This window comes from Vulpes lagopus, chromosome 8 (assembly GCF_018345385.1).
Source record: "Vulpes lagopus strain Blue_001 chromosome 8, ASM1834538v1, whole genome shotgun sequence".
In the NCBI taxonomy this organism is placed as follows: Eukaryota; Metazoa; Chordata; class Mammalia; order Carnivora; family Canidae; genus Vulpes; species Vulpes lagopus.
Window position 1 is genome coordinate 6771601 of NC_054831.1, and position 22017 is coordinate 6793617.

Consider the following 22017-nt stretch of genomic DNA (forward strand, 5'->3'; position numbering starts at 1 on the left):
CTTAAGAGTGTTTGCCAGAGATATTGGATTTTGGAAAACACATTTTTTCATTTCCAAACTTCAGAACCTTTTCCCCTAAGTCATGAAGGAGCATAAACGTGCTGGAGAGACAGGTGGGCACTCAGATGGACGGCCAGCAGCCTCCCAGGGTCTCTTGACTTGGACAGTCAGGAGGAGCTTATGGTGAATCTCTTTGTACAAATGACTAATGGAGTACCTACTAATTCATTCAATACTTAGGAAGAAATTTGGATTTTTCCATCTTGGGGTTCAAAGCGGGGCACACTTCTGCCAAGAACAGGGAGATTAAGGCTAACCTCAAAAGGTTCTGCGAGTACCAAGTCATAAACAGAAGTACCATCTCCAAGCCAAGTCCAATTGCGCCTTTCATTCAGTGAATGGTTATGACTTCTCTGTCCTGTGTCAGGCTCTAGGGCAGATCCAGAAGCAAATGAGCTCTCCCTCGTGTTCCTGCGGCACCTACGGCTCACAGGGGTGGAGCGGGAGAGTGGAAGACCACCCACATGGGAAGGGCACTGTAGTGGGAAGAGGGGGAATGCCATGGGAGTACAGAAGAGGGAGCGATGATTTTTTTAGAAGGACTGGTTGGGTCATTCATATCCTCCCACTGGAGGAGAGCTCCTTTTGCCATGGAAACACCTGAAACACCTCTACTTCAAGATACACAAATCTGGGCCCAGGAGATAATCTTGATAAATGCCGGCCAACAGTCTCTGAACTGAACATCCATCCCATAAGAGCAAGGACTATGTCTACAAGGTTGACTAACTACTATACCCCCAGTGCCCAAACAAAATCTGCAGAATGAAGAAGCAGATGAACGAATGGGGAATCTCTGAGCTAAGACATTCTGGAATGACAAGTCATTAAGGAATATGGCCAGGAGATACAGCTATAGTGCTGACTAGATTCAGCCTAGGAATGGGGTCATCTTGAGCCTCGTTGAAGAAGGTTAAAGGTTTAAATGCCATACAACTCACCACTGGTTCCATTGCCAAGGCCAACCTTTGGTGTCCAGCCAAGCAAAGGTCAGTAGCCAAACATGGTGACAGCGTCAGACTCAATCTGGCCTTCCAGCCAGAGGCCCAGGCTGCAGGGCGCCTTGGTGAGCAAGAGCCAAGCCGAGGAGAGGAAAGGTGGCCTGGCCCTTAAGCCAGAGCATGGCAGATCAAATAACACCGCATCCTGTCCCTGACTAGTTGTATGAACCAAGCAAAAAGTGTCAGCTCCTTAGTTTCCTTGCATTTCAAATGGGAATAAAGATAATGACACTCCCTTCCAGGATTCAATTAAAAACATAGATCAGGTGGCTGGCTCCAGGAAGAGCTCAATAAATGCAGACAATGATGAGAAGGGACAAGGAGGTAGGGCCCCCGGGGAGTTAGAGGACCCTCCCTCTGACCCCTCCGGTATCCCCAAGGCTCTTCTACTGCTGCCTAGTGGGATCCCGGCCGCCTGCCCCTCGCCTGACCCCCTCCGTCTGTCTTCCCATTTCTCCAAAGCTGGGGTGACATAAGCCCAATGAGCAGGCATTGGACCATGAAGGGTCCCCATCCAGAAAGGACAGAGAAGCCCAGATTTGGCACCTCCTTTTCCTCTTTGCTCCTGGGCAGTAATCTGGTTGTTCATCCTTCTTTCCCAGCCCCCCAGACTGTCTGGTACCAATCCCAGGACTCCTGAGTCTTTGGCGTCCCTATTTCAGGACTTTCTGCCTCCCCTGCACCTGGCATCCCCAACCGTTGGCAGGCCTGGGCTTCTGTCTGGGTGTTGCAAAGCTAACTGGCCTCCGTGCTTCTCTCCCCTGCTACTTGTCGTTGCAAAAAACAATTGTTCTCTGAGTCACACATATGTCCGGCCCTGCGCTGTGTGCTTCACATAAACCATCGCCTTCCGTCCTGGAAACATGCCTATGAGGGAAGGACTGCCTTGATCCCAGTATTTCAGAAGAGGAAACAGAGAGTAGATGGAATAAGACCCGGTGGGAGCTGCTGCTGCAGGAAGTAGGAAAACACTGTGGGAAGCATCTGATGTCCGCACACGCGTGTAGAAGGCAAGGCCTTGAATAGCTGGTTAGTGAAAACCTGCAAGAAAAGGGAACGGGAAAGGCGAACAGACACCAGGGCCAGTTAAGGAGGGAGACCAGCCAGTAAGGCAAGCTTGCAGCAGAATGAAAACCTCAGTGGTGAACTTCAAATCCACATCAGAGCGGGGTGAGAGCAGAACCGAGACTGTGGAGCAGAGGACACTGCCCAGAATGCAGAGGAAACTGGCCAGGGCATGAAAAACAATCAGGTGGGGCCCGTGGACACCCAGTTTGAGGCTGCTAAGTGTGGCAAGCCCTAAACCAGTCACCATTGTAACGGGAACACGCGGCTCTCTCTGTATGCGTAAGGGTGGCAGCAGAAATCAGTTGTTCGATAAATATTTACCAAGTGGCCTCTATATGCCAGGCACGGTTCCAGGACAGACAATAAATGCAGTGAAGTCAGCTAATGACAGGTGCCACAGGCAAGATAAAACAGGATGTGGGGGTGCAGGTGACAGGTGGGGGCCAAGAGACATTTTTATGGCATAATCAGGGAAGGCTTCTCGGGGTGCATATTTTCTTAGAGGAAAGACTCCCTTCTTTTGGGTAGCCTTAAGTGGCCTCTTGCAAATGTGAAAGCTGGACCCAGACCTCATGTTGAAAGGCAAAGCCAACAGGAGAGGCTAAACCATCTATAGTAAGCAAGTGATCGACGTGCCTTCCCAGGGCAGAAATTGCTAAGATACAGATCTTTCTTTCTTTCTTTCTTTCTTTCTTTCTTTCTTTCTTTTTTTTTTAAATATTTTATTTATTTATTCATGAGAGACAGAGAGAAAGAGAGGCAGAGACACAGGCAGAGGGAGAAGCAGGCTCCTCGCAAGAAGCCTGATGCAGGACTTGATCCCGGGATTCCAGAATCACACCCTGAGTAGAAGGCAGACGCTCACCCACTGAGCCACCCAGGTGTCCCCCTAATTCAGTTACTCGAACAGAGCCTCAGACTAGAGGCAGGGTGGCCACCAGGCTGGTTAATTCTCTTCAGTTAACTCAGTGGCATCATGAGGCGCCTGGGTTCATCCCACCTTTCTGCCCCGCCCTCTGCTTATTGGCCTCATGTCCCCTCTTGCTCGTATGGCGGGAGCAGCAGCCCCAGCGATTACACATTATGACACCTGCCAAAGGTAGAAAAGGGACCACTTCGTCCCTGTATCTCTTTCTAAGACAAATAAACATTTCCCAGAAGCCCTGCACAATGCTTCCCCTCACATCCTCTTGGTTACAATTGCATCTTATTCCTGAGCCCAAGCCCACCAACTGCAGCAGGTGTCGGGGTGGGCCCCCTGTGAGCTCTGCTGTGGGCAGCTAAGAGGAAATGATCCGTGTCGGGAAGCGGTGGGGGCAAGATGGACCAGAAGACGGAGAGGCAGGGACAAGATGCCAGTGGACGGGGTTGGGGAGGGAAAGCCGGAGGAAGCAGACAGTCATCTGAAGGTACATGACAAATATAAGTCGGAAGAGCTGGAATGAAAAATGCATTCAAAGACCGAGCAGAAGAGAAGTTTGAGCCCAAGAACCCAAATTTGCAGATGAAACAGGCTGAACACATTTTAGGAACTACTGACAAAAGGAAAATGATAAGGGTAGAAAAAAAAACCTCCCACCAGCTTCAAAGCAGAAAGAGCAAAAACCTGGTTCCCTGTACTGGAACCAGCACAGGTTGGCCTTGGATCTTGTATCGGGGGCTGTTTGCAATTCCACGTTTCTGAAGGCTTGGAACAAAGCGTCTATGGAATCTTGAGAAAAAACCTGGTCCTCAAAAGTTTTTTTCTCCATCCAATTCTCCTCCCCCCACTTAAAAAAAAAAAAAGCTTTTACTTATTTATTCATGAGAGACACAGAGAGAGAGAGAGAGGCAGAGGGAGAGGCAGGCTCCCTGCGGGGAGCCCGGTGTGGGATTCGATCCCGGACCCCAGGGCTGAGCTGGAGGCAGACACTCAACCCCTGAGCCACGCAGGCGCCCTCAAATTCCCTTTTGGAACCTAAAGCAACTGGGGGATGCTCTGAGCGGCCTGTGTTCAACAGCAGACAGCAGACAAAATTTAAAAAAAAATAAAAATAAAAATAAGATAAAATAAAAATAAAATAATTTTTCACAATGCAGGCTTCTAGAACGTGGCCGTGGAGGCCCGAAGCGTCTGCGGGTCGCGGGGGGCGGCCCTGCCCTGCACGGCCTCTGGGCCTGCGCCTCGGCCCGTCCTTGTGCAACGTCAGGAAGCGCGTCCGAGAGCCACATCCTTGGCCGGCGGCGCAGACGGAATCTTCGCTTCTCCCCGACCTCTCGGAACAATGCCCGCTGCCACCCTCTTCCTGAGCTTAACGACAATGGCTCAACCGTTTACCCTCCGGGCTGCTGGTGACGAACGGCTTTTAGAAAGTTGTTTTGTTTTCTGCTTCCCGAAAGCCACACTGTCCACCCTGGCCGGGCGACAGGACGGCCACCGTCGGGCCGGAGCTGAGTCACGAGCCCCTGGAGCCCTGAGCCCCGGGGCTTCTCTTGTAAACGCGGAAGGAACACGGGGGCGGGGGAGGGGGGGGGGTGGTCGCCGAGGCCGAGGTGGCCCCTCTTGGCCCGCGCCGCCCTGGAATGTGTGCGTGTCCCCTGCGCCCTCTTCCACGGCCAGTATCTTGGATGTGATCTCAGCCGCGAGGAAGGACAGGACGTGCCGGGGACCAGGGACAGTGCGTATTTTCTGCTTTGTTTTTCTAGGTAGGAAGGATGTCAGAAAGGGAGCAAGGGTTGAGGGGTTGTAGGAATGGAGCCCAAGGGCCCTGGTGACGTGGGCCGTGGCGCTGGTGACGTGGGCCGTGGCGCTGGCTCCGGGGCAGCCAGTTGTGCGCCGCGTCTGAAGGCCTGAAGGCCGCGGCCCGGCTCAGGGGCCTCCGGCCTCCCCTCCTCGCACCCCGCCTGGCCCATCAGGCTGCTCCTGCTGCCTCAAACGGGTCCTCGGTCTCCCCGGGGGGGTGGGGGGGAAGGGGGCGCATTTCGAAAGGCACAGAAGCCCAGCAGCTCTGTCGGGAGTCAGGCCTCCTCAGAGGAGGGTCACGTCCCTTTCCAAGTCAGAAAAGGAGTTTGGGGCTTTACAAGAAACCCGGCTCTGGACATGGGAAATCAGGCCTGAGGGGGTGGAGCTGACCTGCCTTCCTCTGGCCTCACAGGGCTCGGAGCCCTGCCTCCCCCAGGACCAGAAGGTTCTCAGGATGGGGGTGGGCAGAGAGGCTGCTGAACCACCCACAACAATTCTACGGGCTCCTGAGGTAACCGAGGCACAGAAATCCACAGCCCAAGAGGCAAAGCTGAGAGAGACTGATCATGACACCTGCCCCCTTCCTGCCACACCTAGGCACTGCCTAGAACCTTCTAGAATACTGCCCCCACCTCTACTCCTCTCTCCTTCCTCTTTCTCTTCTCGTTCATTTCTCTTTCCTGCTCGCCATTCTCCCCATTGTCTTCCTCCCCTTCTGTGCATCTCACTGTCCTCCACTGCTCCTTCTCTCTCTCACTTGAGTATGAGGTAGGCTGCCTTCTGTGGGTTAGCAGCTGCAGTTGTTCTGTTTGATGTCTGTTCCCTCCCAGCAAAGAAAGATGGCGGTGGCGGAGGTGTTGGCTCCCCCATGCCAGCCACTCGCTGGGGTGGGAGATTTACACGTTGTATGCTTTCCTGCCTTCATTCCGGGGACCTCGTTGACTTAGCATAAGGGCCAGATACCATTTATGATCAAAAGCCATTGACAACTGTTGGAAGGACAACAGGTCTCTCTCTCTTTCTCTGAGAGGTTATACCGCCTTGCCTCTGCATCCTCCTAGGGCCAAAGTCTACCCTTCCCAGGGGTCCAACATCCAGCCGGTCTGGACCACACTTTCTGGAGATGCGGGTATAAGCTCCACCTTCTGCAGGCCTCAGCTACATTCATACACAGGGGAGGGGGTTGAATGAAGTTACAGTTTATATCCTTCCTTTCTCTCTCTCATTTTCTGGGAGGCTGAGAAAGGTGGAGAGAGGCCAAGGTCACAGAGTGTCAGGATCGCTCCTCTTCCTGACCCAAACGGGGTGGTTGTGGGTCGTGATGCCCATACCCACCGCATGAGGTCCCTCTGCAAAGAACGGGGGGGCGGGGGGCAGAGTGTCCCTTTGGTTTTGTCCAAAAAAACAGAAGAGTGGGGGGAATTAAAATAAGAAAGTGAGTAAAGCCTTTGGTGGTTCACTTGGCCAAGATTTTCACGCCAGATTCTTATTTTAGGAGCCTCACATTCTGGTGGCACTAAGCAGGCTCAGGTGTAAGGAGTGAGTTATTTAGAAACTGTGGCTCAGCTCAGAAAAGAGTATGAGGTTTTGCCTCGACATGAAAAGAGGAACCAGAGCTAAAATAAGCAGCAATTGGCAAGGACTGAGACCCAGTCGGATCTCTGATTTCACCTCCTTGCACACGTGCTTCAACCTGCTGGGCAGGAGCCATCGACTCTTGTTATCTCAGGAAGGTGTATCCTTCGGAATGGAAACTTCTGCAGACCACCCGGGCCACACAGATCCCTGCACCCTGGCTACCTGCCGTGGGCCACTGAAGAGGTCACAGGCCCTGGGGTCTGGAGCCCACATGTCCAGCAGGGCGCCAGCTTTTCTACGAAGCCCGCCCACCTGTCACCCTGGCAGCATGTGGCCTCAAGTGACCAGCTCTGTCCTCACACTTCTGACTGTGGGGCAGGCCATTGCTCAGACAGCTGGTTGACACCCTGGCCTGTGGCCCCTGATGGCCCGTGCAGAGAAAGCTGTTGGTGGTTGAGCCACCCTGGGTCCCTCTGGGGACTGGAAACTGAAAAGTGCACCTGTCACGGGAAGAAGAGCAGACAGGCAGAGAAGGGCTGAGGCGTGGCGGGCTGTGCCCAGCGCAGGCCTCCTCCCCCGGCGCCCTGCGCACGGCCACACAGGCCGCCCACTCCTCACACGAGTTAGCCAGAGCGACTCTCTATTCTTTGCCACCCCCAAAGCCTGATGAGGCCCCCGGACCCTGAAACTGCCCCAGGACAGGCCGCAGTTCACAGGACCACGCGGGGCCAGGGCAGCGAGGCCGCAGAGGGGAGGGGGGCGTGCTAGACCACAGTCTCCGCGTGTTTGCGGGCCGTGGGTACAGCTGTGTACAAGAAGCCACAGAGGCGTCTTTTCCAGCGTAAGGCCTAGTCATACTTGAAGTCTTCTTCACTTTGAAGGAATAGAAGAAACCACAAGGAGAAAAAAGATCAAAAGCATTGACCAACTTTTAACTTAAGAGAGTGTAGACTCCTTTCAGCAAACCACCCATCAGGGATGCCAACCCGGCCAGGAGAGTTCACACCGTCATAGACTGACAAAACACGGTGGAGGCCGCCGAGGCCGCCTGCCTGCCCCACACAGCCTCCCCTTGGGAGGGACCGTCGTACCGATGATGAGCAGCTGCCAAGCACTTGAAAGGCCACTGTGATACGTGGGGTGCCACAACACATCCCTGGTGACCAGGCCGCGATGCGTGGGCACCCTAGACCAGCTGCAGTCATTCGAAAGAATATTCTTTAGATACTGGTGCAGATGCACATATGGAAGGATGAAGAAGCCCGAGGCAGCTCAGCCTGACCTCTGTCGGGTGGAGCGATTCCAAAGGAGCCCAAACTTGGATCTCCCAGAAGCCCCTGCATCAAAGAGCCCCAGCTGCCCAGGAAGGCGGCTTTGAGACCCCCTGGGCTGGGCCAAGCACCTCCTTACTCTCACTCTCTGACCCAAGGGCTCCTTGAAGTGACTCCTTTGACCCCATCATCTTTCCAGAGGTGTTCCACCCCTCACGGCTTCTCCCACTGGACACATTTCTGGTGACCGATGCCCTCCCCCTGCCCCCCGAACCTGCCTGGTGTCCTGCCCTCAACCACATCCTAGCTGCGGACGAAAGGCACCGTTCCCTTCATGTTCTGGAATCAGTGATCATGCTCCACCTCTCCTCCACCCTTACTTTCTTTTCAACTAAACCCCACAGACCCTGTTGCTGCTCCTACACGACATGGAGTCCCAACCCCGGTCTATCCCTCCTCTCTGCCCCGCACCTGGGTGTGCTCCATTTGTTGGTGCCTCTTTTTTTTAAGATTTTATTTATTTACTTGACAGAGAGAGAGAGAGAGAGAGAGAGAGAGAACAATAGGGACGAGTGATAGAAGGAGAGGGAGAAGCAGACTTCCTGCTGAGCAGGGATCCCAGTGCGGGACTCGATCCCAGAATCCTAAAGTCATGACCTGAGCCAAAGGCGGCACTTAACCAAATGAGCCACCCAGGTACCTCATGTTAGTGCCTCTTACTATGGTCCCCCCGAGAACTGAGCATGACTCCTCTGGCCCCACCAAGGACACCGAGAACGTCACCTCCTTTGTTCTGGCCACCCCTATGCTCTCTTAATGCAGCCAGATAAAAATAGCTCCCCTGGCTTCCACATCACTGGGTGGTCATGCATTGTGGTCACACACAGCCTGTGTGCTCGTCATGCAAACTCCGTGTGTGGGAGGGGTGGTCTTTCCAGACTGGGACTTGGAAAGACTTGCTGCAGTTGGTTCTTTGTTAACATTTAATGGCAAGTTTACATACTTGGCCTCTCCATCGTGCAACCAGGTGCCATGAGCATCAGCCTCTGGCAGAACAGGTGTCTACAAACTGAAAGGTACTGTTTTGTGCTAACCTGTCGGGTGATCATCTAGTCCCTCAGAAAAAATACTCTGTTCTCCTGTGGGTTCCCCTTGTCTCCTTCCTAGCCCACTGAGCCTCACTCAGCTGGGCTCACTGAAGAAAATAATCAACAAGCTACAATCCCTTCCCGTTGTCTCTGGGCATCCTTCCTCAGAGCAGGGTCTCAGCTTACGGACCAAGCCACCCCCACCCATGGACTCCTGGGGAGAAAGAGGCTCCGCCAGGCCCTCGTGTCCAGGCTGTTTGGGGCACATACTTTCCTCTCTGCCCCGTCTTTGTCATTTTCTCTGCCAACACCCGCTCCACTCAAGGCCAGATGGCCGGGTTGATAGAGGGCTTACCTGGACAGTGAATTTATCGTCTTCATTGGGCAAAATCCTGTATGTGTAAACACAATTCCGGTACCTGAAACAGACCAAAGCCTCCATTAGAACCCATGCAAGAGAATTCACGTCTCTGGGAACTGAAAAGACAGGAATTCCTGACATGGCTCGAGGGACCTGGGCATGACGTCTCTGAACTTTGGGGCTGACCATTCCGAGGTGGAGATTTGCCTTGACATCAAGCAGTCCAGGACTGAGCCCCCTCCCCTGCCCCCTCCACACTCAAGGAGCTCCAGGAAAAGGCACGTGGGGTCTTCTGGGCATGATTTACATCGACAGCTATGTGGTCTGATTTAAAGGCATTCACCCTCAAGACACAGCTTCATCATAAGAGAATTTAGCTCCTCCCAGGTGCCTGGCACTTCACTCAACTTTTGTATGTATTGTTTAGCTAGATTTTATTTTATTATTATTACTTTTTAAAGTAGACTCCACGCCCAGCACGGAGCCCAACAAGGGGCTTGAACTCATAACCTTGAGATCAAGACCTGAGCTGAGGGCGAGTCTGATGTTTAATGAATAGAGCCACCCAGGCACTCCTGTTGAACTAGATTTCAAAATTATACACTAGTGGGGAACCCTGGGTGGCTCAGCAGTTTAGTGCCTGCCTTCAGCCCAGGGTGTGATCCTGGAGTCCCGGGATCGAGTGCCGCATCAGGCTCCCTGCATGGAGTCTGCTTCTCCCTCTGCCTGTATCTCTGCCTCTCTTTCTGTGTCTCTCACGAATAAATAAAACAAAACAAACAAACAAACAAAACCAAAGTGATACACTAGTTTAGGGGATGCCTGGGTGGCTCAGTTGGTTAAGTGTTTGCCTTTGGCTCAGGTCCTGATCCCAGGGTCCTGGGATGGAGTCCTGCCTCCGGCTCCCTGCTCAGTGGGGAATCTGCTTCTCCCTTTCCCTCTGCTTCTCCCCCAACTCACGCTTGCTCTTGCTCTCTCTCTCTCACTCAAATAAATAAATAAAATCTTTTTAAAAATTAAAAAATTATATACTAGTTTAAACAATTTAAAACCATAAAGATAAAAGATGAAAAAGAAATTTCTCCTCCTTCCCCTCCTCTTCAGCCCTGCTTCTTAGATTGACTTCTCCTTTTTGTAAATCATTCTAGAACTCTCAAGTGCACACAGAAACGGACATGTACCTATCTTTTTAAATGCAAATAGCATCACAGTATATATGTTGTTCTGAAATTTGCTCTTCTCACCAAAAAAAAAAAACCAGATCTTAGAGGTCTTCCCAGCTCATGTTCCACCACGTGGTTGTGCAATCAGTTGTCTGACGACCCTCGAGGCCGGAGGGGTAGTTATTTCTAGCTCTGTACTTTCCTAACGGTGCTGCAGGGAGCATCTCTGTGCCGACCCCTTGTGTAACCGGCGAAGTCACAGGGTCAGCCTCCCCACCAGCACGATGGGGACCATAACACCAGCCACCTGTTGCTGTGTCAACTGAGTGAGTTAATGTAGGAAGAGCATTTAGAATAGGGCCCGGAGCCCGCTCCACGCTGCTCGTGCTGACCTGTGGGAGTGGCTGCGGGGAGATCACCACCAGGAGAAGAGCCGCACCTCGGGCTTTATACTTTGAGAGATTGATGAGCCTCCCACTAACCGGATGTGTCTATTTCCCCACACCCTGCCAACAGGCTGCTATCAGACATTTTCATCTTTGCAAATCTGAGAGGTTAAAGAAAAATGAGTACTCACTTTAATCTGCCTTTCTATATGAGAAAGGTTGAACACGTTCCCATGTTTCACTATTTGTCTTTCTTTTTCTGCGAATTTCTTTTCATGTGTTTGGCTTACTTTTTTTTTCTCTTTTAAATCATCTTTTGCTTATGCATTTGTAAGACTTTGATACATGCCACAATATATCTTGGGAGTTACTTATGGTTGACAGTGCTTATGGAAAAATTTTAGATTATTATTATCTTATTTTTTTAGCTGTGTAGAGGTTTTATGATTTTATGTGGTCAATTTTACAATCTTTTTTTGGCTTTTGAACCAATGGATGTTTCAAGAAAGTTTTGGAGAGCGGGTTTAGGTAATGTCACTTGCACCGGGCCCTGGCTCTTCGTTTGTCACAGGGAAGTTTCTTTTCCTGTCTTTCTGTCATCTCTGAGTGCTCATTTCCTTGCACCCGGTCCCGTCTCTCCAGAGCAAGGGCTGACAGCACAACTGGCTTATTTCAGAGATGGCACGGAGGACTCTCTAGGCCACTGTCACCTCACCTCCGGGAGATGTCCCAGAAACGGAGAACCGCCCCTGGCCCCGGACCCCACTCCCCCATCCCTAACCCCACCAGCCTGGGGCCCCTCCGCAGGGCCTGTCACCAATGCCAGAGGGGTAGCTCCACCCCTGCTGTGCTCTTATCTTTCACTGCTTGTTCTCATGACACTTCCTCCCGGAGATATGCAAATGAGACCAGGGCCAGACCCGTCTTATTTGGCTGAGGGCAGCTAATTTGTGGAAGAAGTTGTGCAGGCTCAAAACATCAGCCTGTAAAGAACAGGGTCACAGGGAGAGGGGCAGAGCAGCTGCGCAGAACAGGAAGCCCTTTTAGTTAATCTAGGGTGGCAGACAAGCCTTTCTGGCTTTTTCAAAGATGTTCTAGGAACACTGAAACACAGAAGCGGTCCCACGTTACTCAAACAGATCACAATTCAAAAGCTAGTACAATAGGAAGACAGGACACTTCCCCTTAGACAGTGACATCCCAGCAGCCGCCACGCTGTCCCTGGAGCTGGGTCCCTTCACGTCTTTGAGGGAAAACTACAATGTCACGACCACTGCCACCGCTGTCACACCCAGCCGCAGGAGACCAGTGGTTCCAGACTGCATGCCACGGAGCACTGGGGGCTCTGCAGGCAGATGGAAGGGGGCGCTCCTGGGCCAACCCCACTCCTCAGTGGCTGCACCTCACTCTGGTCCCAGATGCATAAATGTGTACAAACACACAGAGAACACACATGTGTATACATACACACACGTGTCTACATACAGACGCATAACCTACACATATACACATATTTGCACACACCATCTTACACATGAAATGTTTAGTGAAGATCCCACCACTAAATCCTCTTTGACAGCAACTGCACCAGAACATAATCCAGACAACGTGCTATATGACTGTCTCATCCAGCCCTTCCCGGCCCCTTGTGGGGATTTAGTAATAATTTAGGGTGCTGACACTGGTCCTCAGCCGCTACTCCTTCCAGGGACTGGGTTGCATTTCAGGACAATCGTGTTAGGAATAGTCCCACTGGAGGCCCAGGTTAGATGGTGCTGGGCCGGGTATGTGGGAGGTTGTCTCACTCTCAAATGAACTGGGACTTAGAGTAAACTTCCCACGTGACCCTGAACAGCTGCCAGGTGACAGCAGGTGCCCACCCTGTTCTAAGTGGGAGGATGCTTCCTCTGGGAAGGGCTTTTCCAGATCAATCCTAATATGGCTTGGGAAGTTTTACATGAATGCAAGAGGACAAGCAAATGGAAGTAAAAAGAAAATGCTGTGGCATTTTTAGTCTCTTGGATAAATACTGCTATTTCTGTATGACTACTCTTAGCCAAATGAACACTGACAAGCATGCCCAGAAACATCCTTTACCATGGTGAGCCCCATGGCGGCAGTGGGGGGGGGGGCGTAGTGGGGGAGGAGAAAAACATCAAACTAAAATTCAAGAACCTCATTAGCATCTCTGTCTCCCTCTGCCAATTGATTGAGTGTGCTCTATAATTGTTTTTAAGCTCCTTTGTCATTCTTATTATAGATCAGTTCTAATTTCTAATGTCATTTGTACATTTTTTTTCTTGCTTAAATATTGTAGATTTCTCAAGAAGATGGAGTGGGAGAATTCAGGTGAAAGCCCTGCATTCAGAAAAGCCACTTGGGCCAATATAGAAACAAGGGAAAAATGTATATTAGCCCCAGGGACCAAGGGCATTCATTGTTCACAACCAAAACCTCAAAGAATCCAGGCGGAAAGACTAAGAAAATGGAGAAATTATAAGAGGCCATTAGTTCAGAAGAAAGAAGGTGAGAAGAAGCCAGGTGGCCAAGTGAAAGGTGGTGGGGAGGCAGCCAGAGTACTGGTGGGGGTCTGCTGAGTGCCCTGCTCCTGTAGCCCAGGGGTCCAGCACATTGTTCCTTGTATGAGACCCCTGGGAGGAAGCCCACCTTTCCATGAGCCATGTCACCCCTCATCACTTACCCCCATCGGCTGGGTCTCAGATCGGGGCTCCCACCCCCACCCCTGCTGGTCCTTTTTTGTCTGGGAAGAGGATCTGGGCAGAAACCCACTCTGATCTCCAAAAGAATCTGTTCCAACTTTTCCTGACAGGTCTTTGTCAGAAAAAAAAAAAATCACCAGACCCATGAAAATATATCACCACTTGAAAGAAGGGCATCATTTTCCTAAGGGCTCAAAGATGTTACTTCCATGTTTCATAGAATCACTGCAAAAGAGAATAAAAGACATTCTAGCGAGGTCTGACTTGTGAACTCAGTACACCACTGCATCTCTGGCATGAGAAAGGTCAATTGTAAAGAGTGAGCAGGGTGAGACAAGGAAAAATGATCAGATGGGAAAACCCAGGAATTCACGACTCAGCACTAAACCCCGCAAGAGGGACAATACACAGCAGCTCGTGTCCTGGAGACTGCTAAAGAGGATGAAAAACTCAAGAAAGAGCAGAAAGAAAAGACCGGAAGGGAACAGGATAAATAGAGAAGACAGTTCTCTGTCCTCATACATACATAAGTAGGGGTTTCTGAAAGCACAGATAATTTTTTTAAATAAAAAGAAAAAGCAGAACAAGAACAGGTAATAAATCTAAGAGCAGAAAATTAAATGTCCAACCCTTTGGCAAATTGAATAAAGGAAAGAAAAAATGCTTCACCCTCCTCCTAGCCAGCATCTAGAGGGGCTCCATCCTTCACCTGCCCTGTGTCTGGGAGACGGACCTGTGCAGGCTGCCTCATCCAGATCTGGCACAGACAGAGTGAGAGGAGCATGGGAGGGGCGCTTTCGGTCCCCTGACCCCATCCTGCCTCTGGCAGAGGCCACAGCTCCAGTCGGAAGGCTTGGGGACAGCCTGTCCCCTGACTCTTCAGGAGTGGGAATGGCTTCCCTTGGTTGCTGGCTCCAGGCTGTGTGGCCTTCCCTATGCCTGTCACCCTTTTGAATTATGCCATCTATTCCCTGCTGGGAGCCTGGCCAGCACAAGGAGGAAACAAAATCAAAAAGGGGAAAAGAGGAAAGAACACTAATAAAAGAGAAAACTCAAAATTACAGAAAACGATGCATAATTGTGTGCTAGCAAATTTGAAAAGCTCAACAAATGGACTGTTTTCTGAAAAATATAGATAACTTATCAAAAGTGAAACAAGAGATAGAAAGCAAGAATAAATCAACACCAAAGAAGAAACTGAAGCAAATATATAAAAATGATCCCTGGGATGCCTGGCTGGTTCAGTCAGTGAAGCATGCAACTCTTGATCTTGGGGTTATGAGCTAGGGCCCCACGTTGAGTGTGGAGATTACTTAAAAATAAAGTTTAAAAAAATAAACAGAATAAATAAAAATTATCTTTAGCCCTGAAGAAAAGCACCTCTGCTGAATTTTTCTTAATATCTCAAAAAATCAGATGATGATGATTCCACATAAATGTCTACATATTTTATAAAATTTACATGACTCTTAACTGTAACTTGACCAATATCATATAAATCAATCTCACCTATGAGCATGTATACAAAAATCCTAAATAAAATTCAGAGTACAATAAAAAATTTACATAATCAAGAACAGTTCATTTAAATCATGCAAAAGTGGTTAATGTTAGGGAATTTATAAAATAAAGCTATTTATACCCATAAATGAAATAAGGGAAACAACATAATCATCTCAATAGATATTTAAAAGGCATTTGATAAAATTCACTATTTAATCATTCAAAACTTTATAAAACTACGAAAAGATGGGTCCTTGTTTGACATGACAAAGAGCAACAACTAACTTTTGTCAAGTGCTAACATCCTGGGGATATTGTATCAAGTCCTTCCCAGGCACTGTCATGTTTGACTCTTACAGAACTTTGAGGTGGATATGTTCTCTTCCCAATATTCCCCACTTCAGAGTTTTAGAAATACTGGCCAATGTAACAAACTATGAAATCTAAATCAGAATTATAAGTATCTGGAAAGGAGACCACAAAATGATCATAATTTATACATAACATGATTATCTATCAAGAAAATCCAAGAGAAGCAAATGAAAAACAATTTGAAATAATGAGGAGTAAGTAAAGTGACAGAATAAAAGATGAATTTATAAAACCTAGAACTTCCCTTTATGTTATCAGTTACCACAAAAGGGTGACTGGAGGGAAAAGGTATCATTTACAAAAGTAACACAATTATAAAGTAATCAGAAGTAATTATAACAAGAAATAGGAAGGATCTATGCCCCCCCAAATTACGAAATTTTAAAGAGGGGAAGCTATACTTATTTTCCAACTTGACAAAATTATTAGCTGGTTCACTTGGAGAAATACTAGAAAATAATAGATATGCAAATCACCAACCGCACTCCTCAGCAGCTGCAAAATCGTTTATAATATCGTGGTGATGCATTTGGTATGATATCAGTGTAAGAACATCAGACATACGTGGAACAGAGTAAGCAGGCAAAAAAGAGATATATAAGACTTAGTATACAGTGAAAGAAGAATCAGAAAAGGAAAAGGAGTAAATCATTCCAGAAAACTTTTTGAGAAAGATGACTGGTTACTCAAAAAAATACACATACACCTTTGTCTTACAGCCTTCAATGAATTAATTCCGGAGGGATCAAAATGTTCAATGTGAAAAAGCAAAACAGAATAAAACCGAAAAAACTTATCATTTCTCTATCTGTTTTTGCCAAATGCCTTCCACATGATTACACATTTGTTCAATCCACCCACTGACACTACTACATAAGTATTCTTAGCCTAGATTTTCAGATGAGGAAACCAAAGCCCCACAGAATCGCTGGAGATTGGACAGGGAAAATCATCCTTAGCCCGAGTCTATCAAGTCCCATGGGTCCTGTCCTAACCCTCCCGCCTCCCACTGGAAAAAAACCCCAGAATATCCATGTGCAGAGGGACTCTTTACATTGAAAAGCAAAGGAGAAAAAAAATCACAAAGGAAAAACACTGATAGGCTTCATGAAAATTTACAATCTTTGAACGTCAAAGAAATCACAAAGTTTAAAGGCGAAAACCACAGGGAAAATATGTGCAACAAAAGTGATATAAAGACTTCATGCAAAAACATAACAGAAAAACCACAGCTTCAAAAGAAAAATGGCAAAGAGAATGGACAGATCATTCACCAAAGAGGAATTATGAAGGTCAACAGTCCTATCAAACAAGTTTACTATGATTGCAATCAAGAAATGCAAAGAAAAATGAATGGAAATTAAACACCTTTCACTTTGAAACTTAATTTTTTTTTTAAGTGCAAATATTCAGAATAGGGACACTGGAATCAAGTGGGCAGTCTCTTGTACAGCCAACCAGAGCATAAAATGGAACAAAATTTCTGGAAAGCAATTTGTCATTCTGTATCAAGAGCCTAAAAACATTTCTATCCTTTGATCCAGTAATTCCGCCCCTGGGAATCTATAACCAGAAATGTCACATTTCTGCAAAAAGACCTTCATCATCATCATGTTTATAACAACAAAACACTACTGGTAACTTAAACGTCTGACAATACCAGAGTCGCTTCATAAATTGCAGCACATTATGTAACAGAATCTTGGCACTCGTTAAATATGATATTTAGGAAAAAATTTTTAACTAACAGGGAAATGTTAATGTTGCTAGAAAACACAGACCAAAATACATGGTTATAGCTATATATATATTACAGAGATTTATATATCTATGGAGAAAGAGGAACAAAGAGAGGGTGAGAAGATACACCTACAAATTAACAGTATTTATGTTAATCTCTCGACAATTGGGTGATTATTTTCCTTCTTTACATTTGGCACTCTTTGTACATTATACTTAATACTGTATTTTTTTTTTAAGTTACTTGAAAGAACACTGCAGTGTTTATCAGAAGATCTAGTTCTACATTGCCACCAATGCCTGTGATGGCCTCACAAGCCTTTCCTCTCTGGAGGCCAGGTTCCTGGTTGGCGAGTGAGAGGGCTGGACCAGCTGACCCTTTGGGAGCCAGCCCTGTCTGGGGTTATTTTAGAAAAGTCACTGAACCCAAATTGTTTGGGTGTTGGTCCTTGTCAACACGATATTTTTCTAATTAATGGACAAAGAGGGTGTGAAGTGAGCATGGGAGGAAGGAAATGGGGAGAACAAGCCTGCCATTCTGGGGGCCAGATCTTTCCTTTCTTCCATGCTGCAGCAACCAGCACTGATCCTCATCCTGTCCACATGCTGGGCTCCCTCTTCAGAGCCCTAGGACTTTTGTCTCTTCAGCATCTCCCTCCTAAATGGGAGATAGTTAATCAGTCTTAAGGTGGCCACCATTCCTTCTTGACTTTATCTTCAATCTACCTGGTAGTTCTTCCTGGCATCCACGGCTCAGACCCCTCTCTCCCTCAGGCTTCCGGGCACTTGACCCCAGCCCCAGCGGCCACTGGACACTCATGCACCATTCAAGTGCTCTTCCTGTCTTATCTCTTTGAGCACTTCCTCTGAGGAGGCCCCACATGACAGCTCACTGTCTCCCGGAGGCTTTTACAGGCCTCCAGGAAGTTCTAGAAGTGACACTCTGCCCGCGCTCTCCTCTTTCCTTCTGCTGTGGAATTTGCTTCACAGATGGGCCCATACTCCCCTGCATCTGAGATGTCACTACTCACTCTATGACTTGTACAAAATAATAGCCAGTGTTCAGTGGGTGCTTACTGTGTGCCTGGCCTTGGGTCACACAAGTTGCCCACATTCTCCCATTTTATCCTCTCAATAATCCAATGACAGCAAGAGATAGACACATAACCCAATTTTTTAAGTGGGCAGAGGATCTGAATACACGTTTCTCCAAATAAGATAGAGAAACAGCAAATAAACGCATGAAAAGAAAAGAAACTCAGCACCATTATTCATTATGGAAACACAACTCAAGGTGACAATATGATGCCACTTTGCACCCACTGGGATAATTACCAAAAAGATAACAGCAAGGCTTGGTGAAGCTGTGGGAAAATCAGAGCCCTCACCTGTGGCTGATGGGGACTTAAATGGTGCAGCTTCTGTGGAAAACAGTGTAACAAATCCCACAAAAAGCTAGAATTACTGTAGGGCTCAGCAATTCCACCCAAGACCACTGGAAAACACACGTTCACACAAAAACTTGCCCATGAACATTCACACCAGCATTATTCATAATAGCCAAAAAGTGGAAACAACCCACATGTCCATTAACTGATGAATGGATACATAAAATGTGGTCTATCCACACAACAGACAATTATTTAGCCAAAAAGGAACCCCCAGGCTACAGCATAGATGATCCTCAAAAGCATCACACTAGGTGAAAAAAGCCACATATTCTATGATTCTGCTAATATGAAATACAACATGATGAAGGTCCCAAACACCACTGAATTGTATACTGTACAAAGGGTGATTTTATGGGATGTGACTTATATAAATTATATAATATACAAATTATATAAATATACAAATTATATAAAAAACTTATACAAATTATATAAAATATATAAATTTATAAAAAATTAACCCAAGAACTGGGCATCTCACCAGTGAGGATGCTGGGAGGGCACAGGGAGGTTGGTGTCTGGCCAGTGTTGGAACCCATATCAGATGTAGCTAACCACGGAGGGCTCACCCCCAAGGACTGTGTGGCACAGCATGGATTAGGGCAGGAAAGGCAGGCCTCCTCTCACTCCATCGCTGGGGCGGGGAAGGAAGGCCTAGCTAGGAGCACCACTGCCATCTCTTCACCATGCTTGGCTCACGCTCCAGGAAAGGGGACCATTCAACGGAGAAGCTCCGGCATCTGCGCGCAGGGGAATTTAACCCATCGGGTAGGTAAGCTTGCAAAACATGCCAAAGCCAGAGCCTGCACTGGTTCTCGAAGGGTTGCCCTGGAGTGCTGGGCATGGGCACCGAAGGCTGGAGACACTCAGGTTGTTCAGATTCACTTCACATAGAAGATGCCAGTGATCTGTTAAACACACAGGCCTTCAGGGCACGCCACTCCCTCCTGTCTTGCACGCAGACAGAAAACACAGAAGAGTCGCCCTTGGACAAACTCATGTCAACTGGATTTCAAGAGCCCGTGGTCCTCCAGCTCTGGCTGCTGGCTACTGCCTGTGCCAGAGTTTATCCCTGCTTTCTGTCAACGCCAGATACGAAAACCAGTATTTCTTTGCACTGCCACAAGAATAATCAATGAGCGTGCAAACCTGACTCAGACTCTGGAAGGGGGTTGGAGGAAGTGGGGTTATAGCCACACGTTCACACCATGGGCAATGGCTTTACGCCTCTCCTGGACATTGCTGCCCTCCCAAGTCCCTTCTCTGTGGCTCCCCTTTCCAGGCCTCCCTGACCCCACACACACCCAGGCTTGCTGGCTCCCGTCTCTCTGCTTCCCAAGAACAGCCCAAGTTCAAGTCCTGGCCCTGCCGTTTATCAGTCCTGTAAATGTGGCATGTCAGCTAACCTCTCTGGGCCTCAGCTTCCTCGTCTGTAAAGCAGGGATAATGACAGTCCTTCCTCCAAAGGCCATTGAGGACAGTGACTGAACACACGCAGAGAGCCTAGAACGGAGCCTGGCACACCAGAGGCCTCCGCAAGCCGTTTGCAGTTTGGACAGAACTGGTTAGTAACCACCCTTTGTTAGGGGAGGGAGGCTTCGGGCTTGCTCTACCGCAAGTGGCCCTATCACACTCTAGCTTCCCAACAAGAAGGATGCCTTCTTGAGGGAACTTTGGGTGGCTCAATGTCCTTCTTAGGCCTCTTCATCTTTGGGGCTGTGCTGAGGCCAGAGTCCCGGCTGCCTGGTACGCTGTCCCTGGGAAGGCGACTGTGGTGCACCTGGGCAGCTTGCGGGAGGCTGCGCGTTGAGGAAACCAAGACTACTTCCCTGCCTGGCCAGCTGGACGAGGCACTGGTTCCTGAACCGAAGGCCTGCCCCTCCCCCAGGAGGGAAGCCAACTCTCCCCAGCATGCTTTGGTGGGAAGACCACCCAACCGGGCAGCTTCTATTCCCAACAGTGCTGGACCATCGTTCTAGGTGTGGCTGTGCAGCCTGAGCAAAGAGAGGCCAGCCCCGCTGAGCCCTGGCCCCTTCCACTGAGGGACCCCCATCCCCCAAGGAGATGCACCCAATGGGCACCCTGGCCCCACGTGGAGGTGCCATCCCAGCAGGAGAGGAGGGCACGACCTTGACTGCCTCTCAGCATCCCATCCAAGATGGGCCGGAACCCCCTCCAGGTACCCGTGGTGGTTTGAGTCAGGTCAGGTGAGGATGACACAGTTCCTATCTGGAAGAGCCCCCTGTTGCTTGGGTTTTTGAGCCCCTTGCCACAAGATGAACTCAAACCATATGGCCGGCTGCCTGGGGTCGTCCCCTTCCACCTCTCTGGGCCCAAGATGGGCCTCCAGAGTCTCCCTGAAGCGGGGCTCTCTGAGCTGCTGAGGAGAGGGCTGAGCTTTCCTGCCCAGCAGCAGTGGTAGGGCTGACCTCTCGAGAGGAAATGTGGGTTCGGAGGCCTGGGGTGAATGTACGCTCTCATCACGTGGGCGGCCCTGAATTGCAGCCTTGTCTTTGGGTGTCTCCCTCACCCCCTCCCTCGTTTCATTTAAATAGTCAAATCTGGGCAACAAGGCCACTGGGGGGAAGCTGTACTCAGTTCCTGGTGCTCCACACACAGCAGCCCCTAAAGCAGCAGTGGGGAGGTTCCCTGCTGTCTCCTCACTCACCAGAGGGCAGAGGGGAGAAGCTCTGGCCACTGGGCCAGGGCAGGAGGTCCTCCTCCACGGTGGCTTCCTTCTGCAGCCCTGGCTCAGGGTGAGAGCCCTGACCCCACAGCCGCACCCCCGGGGCCCGGCACTCACAGCCGACTTCCAGAGAGACAGCAGATGGGGCGAAGCCTATCACTTATGAAACTGAGGAAAGCCCCGTTGCTTTTCGCCCCATCGGGGTTCCTAGCACTAGGCTGTGGACCCAGACGGTGTGGGGCCAGGTCTGTACCAGGCCACAGGGAAAGTTAACTCTAATTTGTTTTTGTTTTTGTTTTTTTAAGATTTTATTTATTCATAGAGACAGAGAGAGAGAGAGGGGCAGACACAGGCAGAGGGTGAAGCAGGCTCCTTACAGGAAGCCTGATGTGGGACTCGATTCCGGGTCTCCAGGATCACACCCTGGGCTGCAGGCAGCGCTAAACCGCTGTGCCACCGGGGCTGCCCGAAAGTTAACTCTAATTTGATTGAAAGGACTGGCTCCCTCTTTCTTTCCTTCTTTCTCTCTCGCTCTTTCTTTTTAAAGAGGACACTTTTTCTGCTTTTTTGATGTTCAAGGATGCTTTCTTCCACAAAATAAGCCTTTGGAAGGTAGCTGTTAGATGTTATTCAGGTTTTTCATTCTTAAATCTCCTTAATTGGCAAAATTCAAGATGGTGAAGGGATGATGTGTGCCTGGTTTGGGGAAAGTTTGGTGGCTTCTGACCCTGCAGGAAGAAGGGTGGCTTCCCTCAAAGAACAGAGCGGAAAGGAGAGCCCTGGGCCTGGCCAGAGAGCAGGGCCCCCAGGGAGGAATCTAAGCCGTGGGGCCTAGAACTAAAAGGGG

The 22017-nt window shown here is 49.2% G+C and overlaps 1 protein-coding gene across 1 annotated transcript in view; it reads right to left on the reverse strand.

Annotated features, from left to right (window-relative positions):
- Window positions 1–22017, reverse strand: part of INPP5D (inositol polyphosphate-5-phosphatase D) — a 119307-nt gene that overhangs the window by 95154 nt on the left and 2136 nt on the right. The window contains exon 2 of the mRNA XM_041766928.1: window positions 9144–9207. Within this exon, the coding sequence (XP_041622862.1) occupies window positions 9144–9207 (64 nt within the window). The remainder of the gene's footprint in view (window positions 1–9143; window positions 9208–22017) is intronic.